Raw genomic sequence first — 15,546 nt, forward strand, 5'->3', positions numbered from 1 at the left:
ATAATTACCCCTTCCCTTGCATGGAAATCCTACTCAACATAGCCACTACCTCATACTGATCATATCAGCCTCATGTAGGGCATCTGCAAACATCAGCACCAAGAATAGATCTGTTTTTTGCAGATTGCGTCACCTGAAAACAACACTTCCTAAGATAGCAACTGTCTGCAAGGTTGATTAAAATGTAAAATAATGCAGAGGTGTTCTCGATATCCTGTTTGTAATTCCTGTTTTACAGTAGATTCCTTACTGTGAAATCCAGGTCGATGTCCTCAGCTCTGATATTATAATCCCATTTGATGGTAAATATCATCCCTAATGATGTTATCAGTGTCCTTTTGTGCTATCAATATTGGTATACAACGCAATGGTGCATTGAAAGGCAAAAGTTAAAATGGAAATAACTAAAAGTAGTCACCCAGGCTGTTATGATATTTTTTACATTTTATTCAGAATGAGTTTGGGTGTGAGTGCTGTTGGGATTTTTGCATTACAAAAAAAAAAAAAAATCACCAGTCAGTTTACAAAGCCCACCACAAAGCTTCTTGATCAACTTCACAGCGGGTAAATTGTAATCTCTGCACCCCTTGAACGTGGCTGCAAGCTGTGGTTTTGTGTATATATGCAAATGACATGCAAAGTGTAGCTATGGGTTTTGTTTGTGACACTGTGAAGTGATGCAGGTAGAATTTAATTTGAAACTGTGGATGAACCTTTCGGATGCACTTTAACCGCCTGGCACAGCCTCAATCTTGAAAGTTAAGACAAGTTCATATTTATGATGATGTTGATGATGCTGTCATGTGGCCAGTTTAGTCTAGTTTATCAGGGTTAGGGAGTTTCTCGAGCGTCGGCTCCATCCCCCAGATCTCACGGGCATACTGGGCAATGGTGCGGTCACTGGAGAACTTTCCACATCCAGCAATGTTGTAGATCACCTTCTTGGTCCATTCCTTGGGGTTCTGGATTGAGGATAATAATACGAGCAGTGATTAATAAGATTACTACCAGTATTAGTGATGATTTGAAAAAACATTTTAATTAGAGTCATGACATATTGCCTTGTACAGACCTTATAAAGCGCGTTAACTTTCTCCTGGCATTTAATATAGTCCTCATAATCAGCGAAGACTTTAAATCTGTGCAGAAAAAAACCACAATTATCTCAATGATGAAAAATCTGCATGATTAGTCTCTGTGGGAATTGTACCAACATGCAAGTTTAAAGTTATGTTGTGCATGTTGATATTATGTTTGTCCCAGGTTGTTATTGATATTAATTGCCTTTACCTGTCATGGTGCATCAACATGTTGACGATTTCTTTGAACAAGTCAGGCTGCTTTGGGCTGAAGAAGCCTCCAGCAATCTGGTCAATCGCTTGTTTCAGCTCAGGCATGCGATTGTAGTACTCCTGAGCATGGTATCTACAGGCAGAGTCACAGAAAAATAATACCTTGACAAAACACAATGTATATTACCATAGTAACCAGTTCATTAAAGATTTGTCAATGCTTATACAGTCATGTCGGCCAGGTCGCCAAGGCCACAGTGTATAAAATATCCCCACTCCTTGAGATATGGAACAGTGAAGATATACTGTATACCTAGGTTGTAGCGCCTGCTAGAGGTGCATGTGGTCACGATATGCAGTGAGCTGATATTGTTTTGTTCAGTCCAAATGAAAAACATTTCAAGATGTTTGTTGTACTGTTGAAAAAGGTGTTGTCCAATTTCCAATATAAGGGGTATATCAAGAACTCTGCCTGTCTTGAGAATCCTAATCTTTTAAAGCAAAATATTCTATACAGATCTCATATTGAATTTTATTAGATTGTCTGGGTATAGTTATTGGAGTGCTCGGGGTTATTGTATGATTTTTCTAATTTGGTCAGATATGAGCTGACATCTTACCCTTTCTTGTCCATTTCATCAACATCTTCCACCCTCATGCCAAAAATGAAGAGATTGTCCCCACCCGCCTCCTCAGCCATTTCCACATTGGCTCCATCCATGGTTCCAATGGTCAGAGCACCGTTCAGCATGAACTTCATGTTGCCAGTGCCGGAGGCCTCAGTGCCCGCTGTGGAGATCTGCTCGGACAGGTCAGAAGCTGGGATGGCTGAAAGGTGATAGAGGTAAATGGTCATTGACTTTAAGACAGGGGTGTCAAACTCATTCAAGTTGATGTGCCACATACTGCCTAACTTGTCAAGTGGGCTGCACCAGTAACATCGTAGCACAATTGATATAAGTAATAAGTGGGCGGCTGTGGCTCAGTGACCGAAGGGTTACTTGTTCGAATGCCGGCTACGACTGTCCGCATGTCAAAGTCGCCCATTAGTGTCAGGGCTGCTGTTTCAGCACCCTGAGTCCAGCCTGTGTGTGTGTGTGTGTGTGTGTGTGTGTGTGTGTGTGTGTGTGTGTGTGTGTGTGTGCACGCATGTGCGTGTGTGTCATGAGTGCTTTGCAGGCTTGATGTGTTGGAGTCTAGCAGCTGCATTTTATCATCCTAATTACACCTGACTACTCTTTAAGACACTGTGGGACTCCAACTCGTCCCCAGATTATCAACGCTCTATTTAGAGTTCGTAGCCTAGCCGCCTTGTCCACCTTTTGCTTCCCGAAGACCTCTTAATTTTATCTCTAACCCATTCTTGCTCTTTGTCCCCAGTCTGCCGTCTGCCCTTGCTCCCCGCAAACCAGCGCTCACCTCTTGTGGCCCACCGACAACCCGTACTCATACCCTGCCAGACTGGTCCACCTTGGAACCCTGCTAATCCCAGATCTAGTTCTCTGAGCCCTTTTTGTTTGCTTCCAAATCTATAATAAACATTAGTTCACAAACTACCCTCCCGCTGCTCTATGCATCTGGGTCCAACTCGCAACCTGAATCCTGACAATTGCTGTATGAATGTGTGTGTGTGAGTGGATGAATGTGAGGCTTTGTAAAGCGCTTTGAGCACTGTGATGGTGCAGATAGAGGACTATATAAGTGCAGCCCATTTACCTAGTTGGTGTTTTAAATGCAAAAAAATAGAAGTACATTAGAATTGTTTTTATATATTTAAAAGAACTATACTTTTGGAAAACATTCACAACAACCTCAGACTTGTTGACAAAATATGCAATATGCTGATCTCGGTATATAAAGGGACACAATTTTAAGTCACCCCCCTCCCACCACCATGTCTTTAATGTATTTTTTCACTTTCAAATTCATCCTGGCAGCCAGATTGAATCTACTAATGGGCCGGTTTTGGCCGAGGAGGCATATTTTTTAACACCTGCCTGTAACCATGGATTTACTTCATCTGCTGGGGGCCAAAGGAATAACAAGATGAATAAGAAAAGCAGTTGGAGAGCAAAGGGTGTGAGAAATACCTTTCTCGGCAAGCGTGACTCTATAGTTCTCCAAAAAGATGACTTTGAGCCTGTCTCCCACCACGGGATCATTGTTGACCACTTCGCCGATAGCTGTGATCAGACGAATAATCATCTTGGCAGTGTGGTAGCCAGGAGCAGCCTGTGACAAATCACACGTCACGCTAGCTGCAAACAAGTCCCACTGACAATATTTCAATTTCACATACAAAGATTATAACATATTGTTCTTTCGACAAAAAGTAGTCGAGATGGAATCAACAACACCTCTGCTGGTCACAGCCAAGTAGTGCACTCTATTTTGCTTCCAATTCCATCAAGTGACTATGCGCAAACTCCAACATTTTTCGTGACAGTTATGTTCAAAGTTGTAAGACAAATACCTTTCCTCCAATCATGATGGTTCTCGGAGTCCACTGCTTGTTGGGCTCTCTCTTGATTCCTGGCAGCAATATGAGGAAATTTAAGGACTGAGGTGGCCCTATTAATAGATGTCGCAGTGTGAATTAACATGGATGTTGAATGCTTACGGTTGTAATAGGTGATGATGTGCAGACAGTTGAGAAGCTGCCTCTTGTATTCGTGGATTCTTTTGACTTGAACGTCAAACATGGAGCTTGGATTGATCTTAACCTTATAGTGCTCTTCCAAGTGCATGGAAAATTTCAATTTATTTTCCTGAAAAAATTTTTTTTATTTAACCTGTCAGGTAGTCTTAGTAGAGTATTTCCTCTCCAAAGCTTTATTGTCTCAAATTGAGCAAAACAAAAGTATCAAGATAAGCCGAATCCGCTTAATGACAGGCAACCCTACTGATGCAGAGACTGTAAAAATCACATAATAGAGGTTTGCATATTGTGCCCAGAGGAACAAACAGTGGTGCAGACTCAAAGATCAAAAAGATGAACTTGACTTCACCTGCTTCACTTTGGCAACATCACGGATGAAAGCGTCGTCGTTCACAAACTTGCGCAGACGCTGCAACTGGTCAAGGTCACGGATGAAATCCTCGCCGATTCTCTTTATTAGACAAGAATGGAGAATGAGTGTTAGTTTTTCACACACAAAGCACTGTGGGATATCTGTGTGACGTATGTGTGTTTAAAAACACAGCTAACCTCGGCGATGACCTCAGCCAGGCCAGGGTTACACATCACCAGCCAACGGCGAGGGGTGATGCCGTTTGTCTTGTTCTGGAACTTCTGTGGTTCCATTTCATAGAAGTCCTTGAAGCTGCGGGCCAGACATAAATCAGGACACACAATTAATAAAGAGGCTCACGGCTGAAGGTGCATGGGCTGCGACGGCCGGAGTGAACGTACACAGTGGCTTTGAGGATGTCCGAGTGGATCTGGGCCACGCCATTGACTGCGTGAGACCCAACGATGCACAAATGGGCCATGTTGATCCTCTTCTGTCCTCCTTCTTCAATTAGGGACATACGGCTCAGACGATCAACATCACCAGGGAACTTTGCCGCAACGTTCTGTCAAAAACAAAGACATTCAACACAAATTAATTAACTTTCTGATAATTTTATCCTTTATTTTGCTCATATTAGTCAAGAATTGAATCTCTCGCCATGCCCCAACTTTACTTGATGTTGTGTAAGGCGCGCAGATGAATGAAAGCAAATTTCATTTCACTTTTCACCTTTAATTCATGGTATGGCACATAGGTCCCCAAGCAACTGTCTGCAGCTCGGCAGTGAAACCGGACTGACAGAGAGGACGGATATGTGCCGGAGACAGAGGCAGGTCTCAAACCTAGTTATTTCATCCTTAAATTCTGTGTCTGAAAAATTTTGTCTTAGAGCCATGATCTTTGGAATATTTGTGGCTGATAGAAAATGGGCACAGTGTTTAGTTTGGTGGCTGCAGGGGGCGAAAGAATCAGTCACATTCACTTCATTCACTGGAGTGTATAAACCCAGGACCTGTCGTTACTTCCCCAAAGGGCTGAACTGGGGGATCAAGCCATGTGAAACAGAGACAGGAAATGTTTCTTAAATTTGCATTCTAATTTCTGAAAACCTAGACCCCCAGGCCTGCTTTATTTACTTGTGAATTTAACAAAATCCCCTATATTTTTTGGGTAAGCAGAACTACACGATACAACTGTAATTGGTTTATTTTAATGACAGTCCTGTATTTTTTTTTTAATATACATTGCTAGTCATGGTCAGACTTTGGACATGGAATGTATGCACATCCCATCCTCCCGCAATGCAATTTTTAATGTTCTTGATAATAAAAAGCCTGTGCCTTTCTGAACCAGATCAATGAGCAGGCCAATCAGCTTTATTCCTTAGCTATATTTAGTAAGCGGGGGCTACAAGAATGCATACAATGTCTGCAGAGCATTACAAATGGCAGCATGTTGCAATAAGCAGTTCTAACCTCCAGGTGGCGACGATTGATTTCATAGACAATTTCCAAGTGGCGGGGCAACAGATGGGCAAACAGGTCCACTGGCCATCGCTCCAGAGCCTCTGGGAGAACTGTGTGATTGGTGTAAGCACAGGTTCGCACGCACACATCCCAGGCCTATACATAAGGAAATATTTGACTCATTTTATGTGTAGAAAATCACTATATGAGTTGTTTCATATGGGGTTTTTTATGTACAGGTATTGAACAAAATAGCTCAACTCACCTTATCCCATGGAAGTTTCTCTTCATCAAGCAGAACCCTCATCAACTCAGGAATAGCCATAGCCGGGTGAGTGTCATTCAACTGGATGGCAACCTGAATATATAAAACTTTGTTAAGTGTCATTATCCAGTTCAAGTAAATGCTTATGGGGTCCTCAGTGGCGCTCCACTATTCTGATACAATAATAACCCTGCAACAATGCATTAAACACACACTGACTGAGGCAATCCACGGTGGACGACTGGTTAGAGGATCTGCCTCACACTTCTGAGGACCGGGGTTCAATCCCCGGCCCCGCCTGTGTGGAGTTTGCATGTTCTCCCCGTGCCTGCGTGGGTTTTCTCCGGGCACACCGGTTTCCTCCCACATCCCAAAAACATGCATGGTAAGTTAATTGACAACTATAAATTGCCCGTAGGTGTGAATGTGAGTGCGAATGGTTGTTTGTATGTGCCCTGCGATTGGCTGGCAACCAGTTCAGGGTGTACCCCGCCTCCTGCCCGATGATAGCTGGGATAGGCTCCAGCACGACCGCGACCCTAGTGAGGAGAAGCGGCTCAGAAAATGGATGGATGGATGACTGAGGCAATTTCAAGTAAGGCACAGAGACATCGGGATGGGGTGTTTTAATTAGACAGAAACTATTGAGTTGTTTTTTTTTTTTTCCTCCCTTCACCTTGTCAGGCAGTTTGCTGAAATCTGTGCGAGCAATCTCCCTGGAGCCAAACTTGGAGACCTTGAAACGGCGAATGATGTCTTGCAGGGTGGCAGACACCACAAAGTATTCCTGCTTCAGACGCAGCTCCTTGCCCTCGAAGAACTGAGAAAAGAGACACAAGTATGTTTTTGTCCATTAAATCTAGATGCATCATTAAAAAGTAGGATCTTATAATTTATCACTCACGTATGGCTTTGTATTTTTACTGAACATCCGCCTGCATTGTGCAAATGTGCACTTCCTTCTAGACCATGGGTGTCAAACTCATTTTCATTGCGGGCCCCATTGTAGTTATGCTTTTCCTCAGAGGGCCTTTATGACTGTGAAAATCATATTGAGCACCTCATAATATTATTGCGCGTACACAATTGCCCCTGCATTTGATTATTATATACTCCATATTTTTACTATTGTTCAGTTTTATGATAAGAGGGGATTTGGTGGGGATAGAATACCTGTAATATCTGTAAAAAGTTTAAAAAATTGGTCATTTGTAAACATGAAGTAGACACACTTGATTTGCTCTAGTGGGCCACCAAAAATTAACTGGTGGACTATATCTTGCCCATGGGCCTTGAGTTTGACACCTTCTGCTTTAGACCTACAGATATTAGCCAGGCCATTTACGAACTACAGTATGTTCAAAGCTGTCGAATGAATGTATGTATACATTAGGTTAAAAAGGTAGAACCCAGCATTTGTGGCATCATGGTATCATGTAGTTATAGCTTGGCAATATTACTGTCAATTATTTGACAAAATTTTGCTAATGTTGTTTTTGCACCTTTATGTCATGGTCTACACTCTGCTCAGTTTAGCAGTTTCAGGATAACATAAGTTGCAGATTATTGATTGAACTATCAATTTCATGTAATGAATAAGCAGTTCAAAATTGAAACAGATTTTAGTTAATATATTGATGGCGACTTCCGCACTTGTAATATGTTTGTTAAGCACACAAAAACTTCAGTTTATGCTAGTAGACCGACTCAATATTTTAGTGTTGAACTAACAATACACTTGTGTGAAACTGGGTGACAGAAATAATATTTTTGAGTGAACTCAAACATGACATTCATAAATAAATGATGATCCAAAAGTGCATGGCTTTGCAATTTACAAAGAAATTAGATGGTGCCCACATTTAATAAAAAATGAGATATAAGTTGAATTTATCACAATGGACTCACTCAGTTTCATCACTACATTCTTGCAGATAGAAATGGGCAACATAACCCAACATCAGTGCGTGCTGGCTAAAATTAAATTCATCGGTGCCTAAATATTGGGTCAATCACTTTCTGACCGTACTTGCACAGACATAAATTACCATGACACGGTTTATAGCTAAAGCTTTAGGGTTATCAAGCAAATCCTCCATCTGGAGCCTGTAGGGAGTCGACGCATGGTGGTCGGGTCTTATGTCAGATTTATAAGGCAGCTGAAGACGAAGACCCTGAGGTCCTTGAGGTCCGGATTATGGAAATCCATCTTTTAACATTCAGATATGTACCTGAATAGGAGCAATGCCGCATGTCGGCTGTATAATTTCGCAGATTAAAAAAAAAAAGCTAATTAGTCCTCTTTCTTACGTTGTCATTGGGATACAGCACACGGGAAATGTTCTCAGCCAGGTTACGGTCCAGCACAGCCTGAATGTAGCCACCAACATTGACTGTGTAAAAAAAAATAATAAAAAATTTGAATTTACAAAACATTTCAAGCTCATTATTATGTTGCAAAAACTATCCAGAGGAAACATACAGTCTTTAAGGTTAAATTCGCATGGCGCCTTTGCAGACCACAGCCTCATGGTGTTGACTACGTTGTTTCTGTAGCCAGGGACTGGGGTGTCATATGGCAGGGCTAAAACTACCTGCCACCACATTACAGGAAGAGAGAGCCCTTTTAGATTCTTAGATTTGACTCCCGATGTCTCTATAAATATCTCCTTGTTATTTTTTTCTCACCTGAGTGTCAACCCATCTGACACCGTCAGGGTGATGCTCAGTCCTGCCGTAGAAGTGCACAGGGCGCATGTACTCAGGACGTGCTTTCTCCCAGGCGTTGCCATAGCGCAGCCAGTCATCAGCCTCTTCAACCTTGATAATGACATTGGGAGAGGAAAAACACTCATTAGGTGAGTACGTTCTAAGCTGAGTCAGACCCAGTAAATGACAAGGACAATCAAGATAATGATAATACGTAATTATGGATATTATTCACTTTATGCCATTAGGTTGCCTAAACCCACATCTGTCCTGAAAAAAAGGCCCAGGAATATATGTATTTTTTTGCTAAATAAAGAGGCTAACCTGCCAGCCGTTCATTATTTTCTGATTGAAGATACCAAATTCATAGCGGATACCGTAACCATAGGCAGCCAGGCCGAGGGACGCCATTGAGTCCAGGAAACAAGCTGGAAGCCAAGGCAAAGCAGGTAAATAAATGATTACTCTTCCACAAGGTGTACAAATTCAAGTAAGTGAATGGGTGTAAAAAGGATTTGAATAATTCAAACGTGTAAGGGTGATAAAAAGCACACCGGCTAGTCGCCCAAGTCCACCATTTCCCAAACCGGCGTCTTCCTCCATATCCTCAAGTTCCTCCATGTCCAGACCCAACTAAAGATTCCAGAGAACACACAAATACTAAAATTAAGAAACCAATTTAAAATTTAGAAGCTATTTGAAAAAGATGACGCGGCTTCCTTTCACCTGGTATGTGGCTTCATCGCAGGCATTTTCCAGTGCAAGGTTCACCATGGTGTTCTGGAGGGTGCGGCCCATGTAGAACTCCAGAGAGATGTAGTACACACGCTGTGTAAAAAAAATAAATAGAAAAACATAGTGAGTATATATATATATATATATATATATATATATATATCAGTGCTTATAAAACCTTTTACACCAAGTAGGAAAAATACTTACCTCTCTAACTATGACTCAAGACAGTACAAAAATACAGTTGTCTAGTAGGCCTAACTGTTCATTAAAACCAAGACAGAAGTAAAACTGTATATTTAATATCGTAAGCCAATGTAACTTTTAAACAGTTTTAACTTTAACAATGTGCTTAATTAAAAATTAGTACTATTAGTATGAGCATTAACGATTTCAATTAAAATGTATTGCACATAAGAGTTAAATGAAAAGTCTACCTAAATAAAGTTTAGAATCAAACAGTTCTTAAAGATTAAATGCAAATGTATTGGACTAAAAAGTTAAATACAACTGAAAAGGGATTCTTTTGCATACGACTCGTGGTACATATACCACACTTATACTGGTATATATCATTGAGGGAAAAAATGCAAACTCCTATCGTATTTGAAGTACAGTATCCCCGAAAGAATTCATTGTGAGTAATCTTCCACCTGGGCCTGCATTGAGAGTTTAGCCTTTGCCATTTAGGTGTTTGTTTGGGGGGGTTTTCTCATGAAATTGAGAAGGTTGATAAACACAGAAGAGTTAAAACAGAAGGGAAGGAAGGGACTAGGGGACAAATTACATTCTGTATTACATAACGGCAACATTTTGGTTTGGCAAAAATAGCTCCTGTGGAGGTTGTTGTAAAGGTCAGCCTGAGAGTGATAGTATTTCCTTATGGAGTTCAACTCAGGAGTGAGAGGAGGAGTGGTTCACCTAGTTGTGTATAATAAAATTAAATATTCATGCCAGAGGCTTATGACAGCCAGGGTTCTGTTATTTGATCGGATTTGTTACACATTTTAACAGACTTTGATTTTGTCTATTTCTTCAGTTATTGTTAGTCTAATTGTCCTAGTTACCTTTCTTTTCTTTTACTGATACTTATAAATATCATCAATAAATCAAATGGCTGTCACAGTTGCTTTGCAGTACATGAGCTTACAGCTCTGATCAAGGGATTCACCTTTGCCCTTTCAGTCTGCATCTGTGAGCAAGGTCGATACAGTCAGGAGGGTCAGGTGGTTCAGTGTGAGGTTGCATCCCACCGATGCTGGATTAAACCTTTTCTAAAAATGTATTCCACTCTTCAAGTAAATGTCACCCTGCTTGGGTGAACACAAAAGGCACTTAAGTGACAGAACAATGACTCTCTTAGATGTTACAAAGGGGGAAAAAAATCCTTTATTCTGCAGTGATACATTAAACTGCAAAGAACAATTTTCCCTTCTTGTAAATGTAATTGATATTGCTTTCACTGGACCTCCAAACTACTATTTGCAATTATGTATGTGTCAGTTTACTATTGTAAGTACCAGGTTCTCTCTATAGGTGCATGCCATGCACATATACGGGGCGTAGATATGAAATCCAGTGCCCTTGGAGGTATGTGCTCATGTGAGACAAGCAGAGGCTGTGTGCTTTATGGTGAGGCGGAAAAGGAGCAGAAGGTCACGGAGAGGTTTAATGTTTCAGCACACCATAAGAATGGAAGCTTACCAGACTGCTAAGAAGCCCTTGTGAAGTTTAAATGTCATGGCCTGGCATTAGATTGTACCCAGGCTGCTCCTATACAGCTGAGGAATGAGAAGCCCTTCTCTTATATGCAATAAAACATAGCTGATGCTTAACAGGAGGATTTAACCAAGGTGTTAATGGGAAAAAAATACAGATTTTACCCACTACTATAAATTTGTACATCACACTTTGAATCTCAGTATCTGCTCCTGTTATGACTTAAACTTACTTTGGGATCTTTCTCATAGTAGTGCTGCTGGGTTCTGATCCACCTGCCGATCAAGTGGTCCCGGACAGTGTGGGCAAGAGCAAAGTAGTAATCCCTTTTTGTCGCCACATTTCTGTCTTTGGCCAGCGTGAAGTGGAGGTGCCTGTTGAAATTCTGCTTCAGCTCGGTGACATTATCAACACCGGCCAGGCCTCGCACCGAGATCTGCTTCCTCCTGTCATGGTCAGACAAGGGTTTGGACATGGCGGCTCAGGGTTTGCTAGCTGAGACCTCTGGGAGAACGTTTCACGTTAAGCAAGCACCACCAGGCCCAGACACACAGCAAGAGAGGCAGCACAATGTGGGGTCGGGTTCAGCTTTTTAAAGGCGCTACTATTAATATTGCAAAGAGGGTGGAGCTATCGTGTAGATTTGGTGACGGGTGGAGCATATGCCCAGTAACTTTTAAATCATACTGTAGGTCTCATCAACAGACGTTGGATAATGACAGATTAATGAGAACTCACCATTGACTCATCAAATTTATCCTCAATTAGTCATTACATAGATGAGATTAGAGAAACTTTAATATACAAAACAAAACAAAAAATTTAAAAAAATACACTGACACAAATTCTTACATACGCTACCGCAGGGACATAAATATTGCACAAGGTGTGAGATAAGTGGTCGTAAAACCTTCAAGGCATGCAATTAAAAAATGCATAAAATTAGATGCAACATAATTTAGGGTTGAGTTAGGAGGAAGTAAAAAAACGGTTACTTTTGTTTACCGCATATCTGTAAAAAGGCAAAGCATTCTTTTTGCGAAGGAAAAAAAATGTTTTTGCTGTCGCACTCACTCTACATGATGGAAACTTAGATGGTAATGACACCAGAATATAATTTATTTCCAGTTCTGCTGATCATTAGTCACATTGTTACCTCCTGAGCTTGGGTAAACTTTTCAAAGGTGTTCCAGTGGCGAGACATGCTGGTGATGAGGACGTCTGGCAGCTGTAGTGGCTAACTCACTTTCCCTCTCATCGTTGGCAGGAATGTCTAAGTTAGCAGATGGTATATTAAATTTCAACCAACGTATTTTTTGCTCAAGCGAAGCACAGCAAAAGCCCGCCAATTTTCGTATTGATAGGTGATGCTATCTTTGCAAATTGCTGGATGGTGTTGGAGCCATCATTACAAACATTACAGACTCGGTTATGACTGACCATGTTTTTCATTGTCTAGCATCTCAACAGTACTGTAACAAGTCCTTGTGAAGCGGTGATTCAGGGTTTGTGTATAGATCACATTTATTTAACAGCCCGCAGCCATATCAGACTCCAAATCATCTGCTGCAGAGCTACTAGAGCCCACTCTATTTTGAGTTATTGCACTCACGAGCCAAACTATCGTAAAGTCGTGACCTTCTATAAATAGTAACTCTGACCCAGTCCCAAAGGCCATGATATTTGAAAGGCATATCTTGTTAATGTCAGCTAGAGCCGGCAGACAACACTCGTGTATTGCTAGCACTGTGTCGGAAGACGCTGTTGTCAGCGAGCTGCAAGGCGGCTTTGAAATTGGTTTAGCCTGTTATTTTAGTGTCAACATGAAATGGATTTCATGGCACTTTCATTACAAGTTGACAGTAAAAGTACAGGGGGTAAAATTAACACGCCTTTCCAAGCATTTGCGCACTGGACAACATATAAGACTGACAAAGAGGGATGCTGTTGCCAGGCGTCACAGCACAATAAAAGAACTGTGAATTAAATCACAAATGTTTTCTAATAGCAAAGCCTGTCAAAATATTTTATGTGGTTTAATAATCCCCTCCACACTATGTTACATTAACGTCTCTGCATACCCAATGACCCCTGCAACAGAGGAACCATCACACAACAGATGACAGAGATTGAAGCTGGCGTGTCCCTGATTTGTCCATTATGATGAGCAAATTATGTTCCTACATGTCTACTGGCTGTTCTGTCAAATAGTGCATCAAACATTTATAGACCACACTCTTGTTTCCGGCCTGATAGACACCCGTATACATCCTGTGTATTCATAAAGCACGACATTTTCCTCTACAAATTGTTAAAATTGAGCCATTTAATGAGAATGCCAACAATAATATCCATGGACACATCCCTCTGTCTGTTGAGTTTTGACTTTGTTCATTGGAAAACCAGCGACCTCTGTCGTTAATAAAGGTTATGATTAGCTAACGTTAATCACAGTTATTAGCGCAACCACACTGCTGATTGTCCCCAGTGCATTATGATAAATATGGTGTCGATATTTTTGCGAAAAAAAAAAAAATAGATACAAATAAAAAATAAACGCTAAATACCACTTCTGCTTTGGTAATTAAGGACTTTGGATGAAAGTCACTGATATGGCTTTTCTCACATGGGATAAGTGAGGTTTTAATGAAACACATTCTGATGTTTGCCACATTATTTTGAGAATATTTGTGGAAGAAATTAATTGGAAAATGAATGCATTACTGACATAAACCACACAAAAAAGGTATTGAGTTTTATGAATGGGGTTATACTGGGAGGTAATACTAATACTCTGTAAACAGGTCAAACTATTAGGGAAAACCAGTCAGTGCAGCCCAGTACAGTACAAACCAACCCCACGGTCTGAAATGAATCAACAGCTTTCTCAACCGGATTCCATGAAAAGCTCTCTGCTCCCACGTATCATAAATGTATCTGAAAGCTGTCTCACACAATAACATGTTACATCTGCAGGGGCGGGCTCAGCCTACGTCTCAAATATTTACTTCACTAGAAGAATTCAGCTTCTTGTTGCCATCATATCAAAAATAGTTTTTAATATCTTGCATTCACCAGGTAAGTCCCAGTTTTTCTTTCTTAAAAAAAGCAAATACAATAGATGAGTCTCATCAGAATTGTTTGTAGCAGTCAATGTTTAAGGTTTGTGTAGAGGATTCATTTCAATACCTGGAATTCAGTAGCTGATGGACCTATACAACTTGGGCCAAATGTCTCTCTGCTAACAATTTTTATTGGGTAAAAAAAAGTCTACACACTCCTGTTCAAATGCCAGGTTTTTGCAATACAAAAAAAAAAACAAGCCCAAGATAAATCGTTGCAAAGCTTTTTCCACCATTAATGTGACCTGTACAACTGTCATGTGATGTGTGATCCCAAGTGTGCACACACTCTTACAATGTAACTGGGATGTTGCTATCACATTCAAACTTGTTAAATGGGAGTTGGCACACACCTGCCACCATTTAAAGTTCCTTTGATTTATTCGAACTAAATTTCAGCTGTTCTAACAGGCTTTTGCTAACATTTAATTTTTTGATTTCTAGCAGAAGTCTGAAGACTTTGTGGTAACACTGACTGATTTTGAACTGTTCATAATTCCCTCCACATTGTCTGGTGAGCCGTGTTGTGTTTGTCCCAAACATACCTTTTGGAATTACGGCCACAACATTCCCACCTTGGTTTCGTCGGACCGTACAAAGCATTTTCCCAATTGTGTTTGGGAGGTTTTGTTTCTGTCTGATGAAACCAGTGTTGAACATTTTGGCCATAATTCAGATGGTATGTTTGGTCCAACCACAATGATGCTCATCACCAAAATAAGACCAAACCCACAGTGAAGCATGGTGGGTGCAGCATCATGCTTTGGCGCTGTTTTTCTTCAGCTGGAACTGATGCCTTCGAAAAGGTGGAGGGAATTATGAACAATTCAAAATAACACCTTCAGGCTTCATAAGCAGTCATCTCTAAACTTTATTTTCACTGTCTCTGTTGTAATTTTATATTACAAATATAAACTGGACTGACTAGATAACTTTTTTCTTTCAAATGAATATTCTTCCAATGTCATGTACTTGCATTACAGTCTCACTGCTGTGTAGGGTTAAAGTGACAATGTGGGCGAAGAATACTAATCATCTCATTACTGTTTTTTCCGAGCACAAAGTTTTAAAGTTTAGTTTTGAAATTCTAGTGGTTAAGTCATGTCAAGTGATTTAATTGTGTTGAGTGTTCTGTGATCAGCACTAAAGAAACACTGTCACCTGGTGGTAAATCTGCAGTTTCCTGCAGCAGGGACACAAGAACAAGCAGTGGACAGATACACC

At 40.8% G+C, this 15,546-nt stretch overlaps 1 protein-coding gene across 2 annotated transcripts; it reads right to left on the reverse strand.

Moving 5' to 3' along the window:
* Positions 1-631: 631 nt before the first annotated feature.
* Positions 632-11,776, reverse strand: pygma (phosphorylase, glycogen, muscle A). 2 transcript variants are annotated; one of them, XM_061750847.1, is made up of 20 exons: positions 11,433-11,776; positions 9,473-9,574; positions 9,301-9,379; positions 9,071-9,174; positions 8,726-8,857; positions 8,520-8,631; positions 8,348-8,430; positions 6,714-6,857; positions 6,038-6,130; positions 5,782-5,928; positions 4,705-4,868; positions 4,501-4,615; positions 4,301-4,402; positions 3,913-4,060; positions 3,766-3,824; positions 3,383-3,524; positions 1,913-2,120; positions 1,291-1,425; positions 1,073-1,139; positions 632-962 (listed from the first exon to the last, which is right to left on the reverse strand). In XM_061750847.1, exons 1-20 carry the CDS (start codon positions 11,673-11,675, stop codon positions 813-815), a joined length of 2,529 nt encoding a protein of 842 aa, XP_061606831.1. In that variant the 5' UTR covers positions 11,676-11,776; the 3' UTR covers positions 632-812. The 2 variants fall into 2 exon arrangements, with proteins under 2 accessions (XP_061606831.1, XP_061606832.1); XM_061750848.1 differs by lacking the exon at positions 11,433-11,776 and adding an exon at positions 10,653-10,791.
* Between the last annotated feature and the right edge of the window lie 3,770 nt (positions 11,777-15,546).

The sequence above is a fragment of the Phyllopteryx taeniolatus genome, chromosome 17 (assembly GCF_024500385.1).
Source record: "Phyllopteryx taeniolatus isolate TA_2022b chromosome 17, UOR_Ptae_1.2, whole genome shotgun sequence".
Classification (NCBI taxonomy): Eukaryota; Metazoa; Chordata; class Actinopteri; order Syngnathiformes; family Syngnathidae; genus Phyllopteryx; species Phyllopteryx taeniolatus.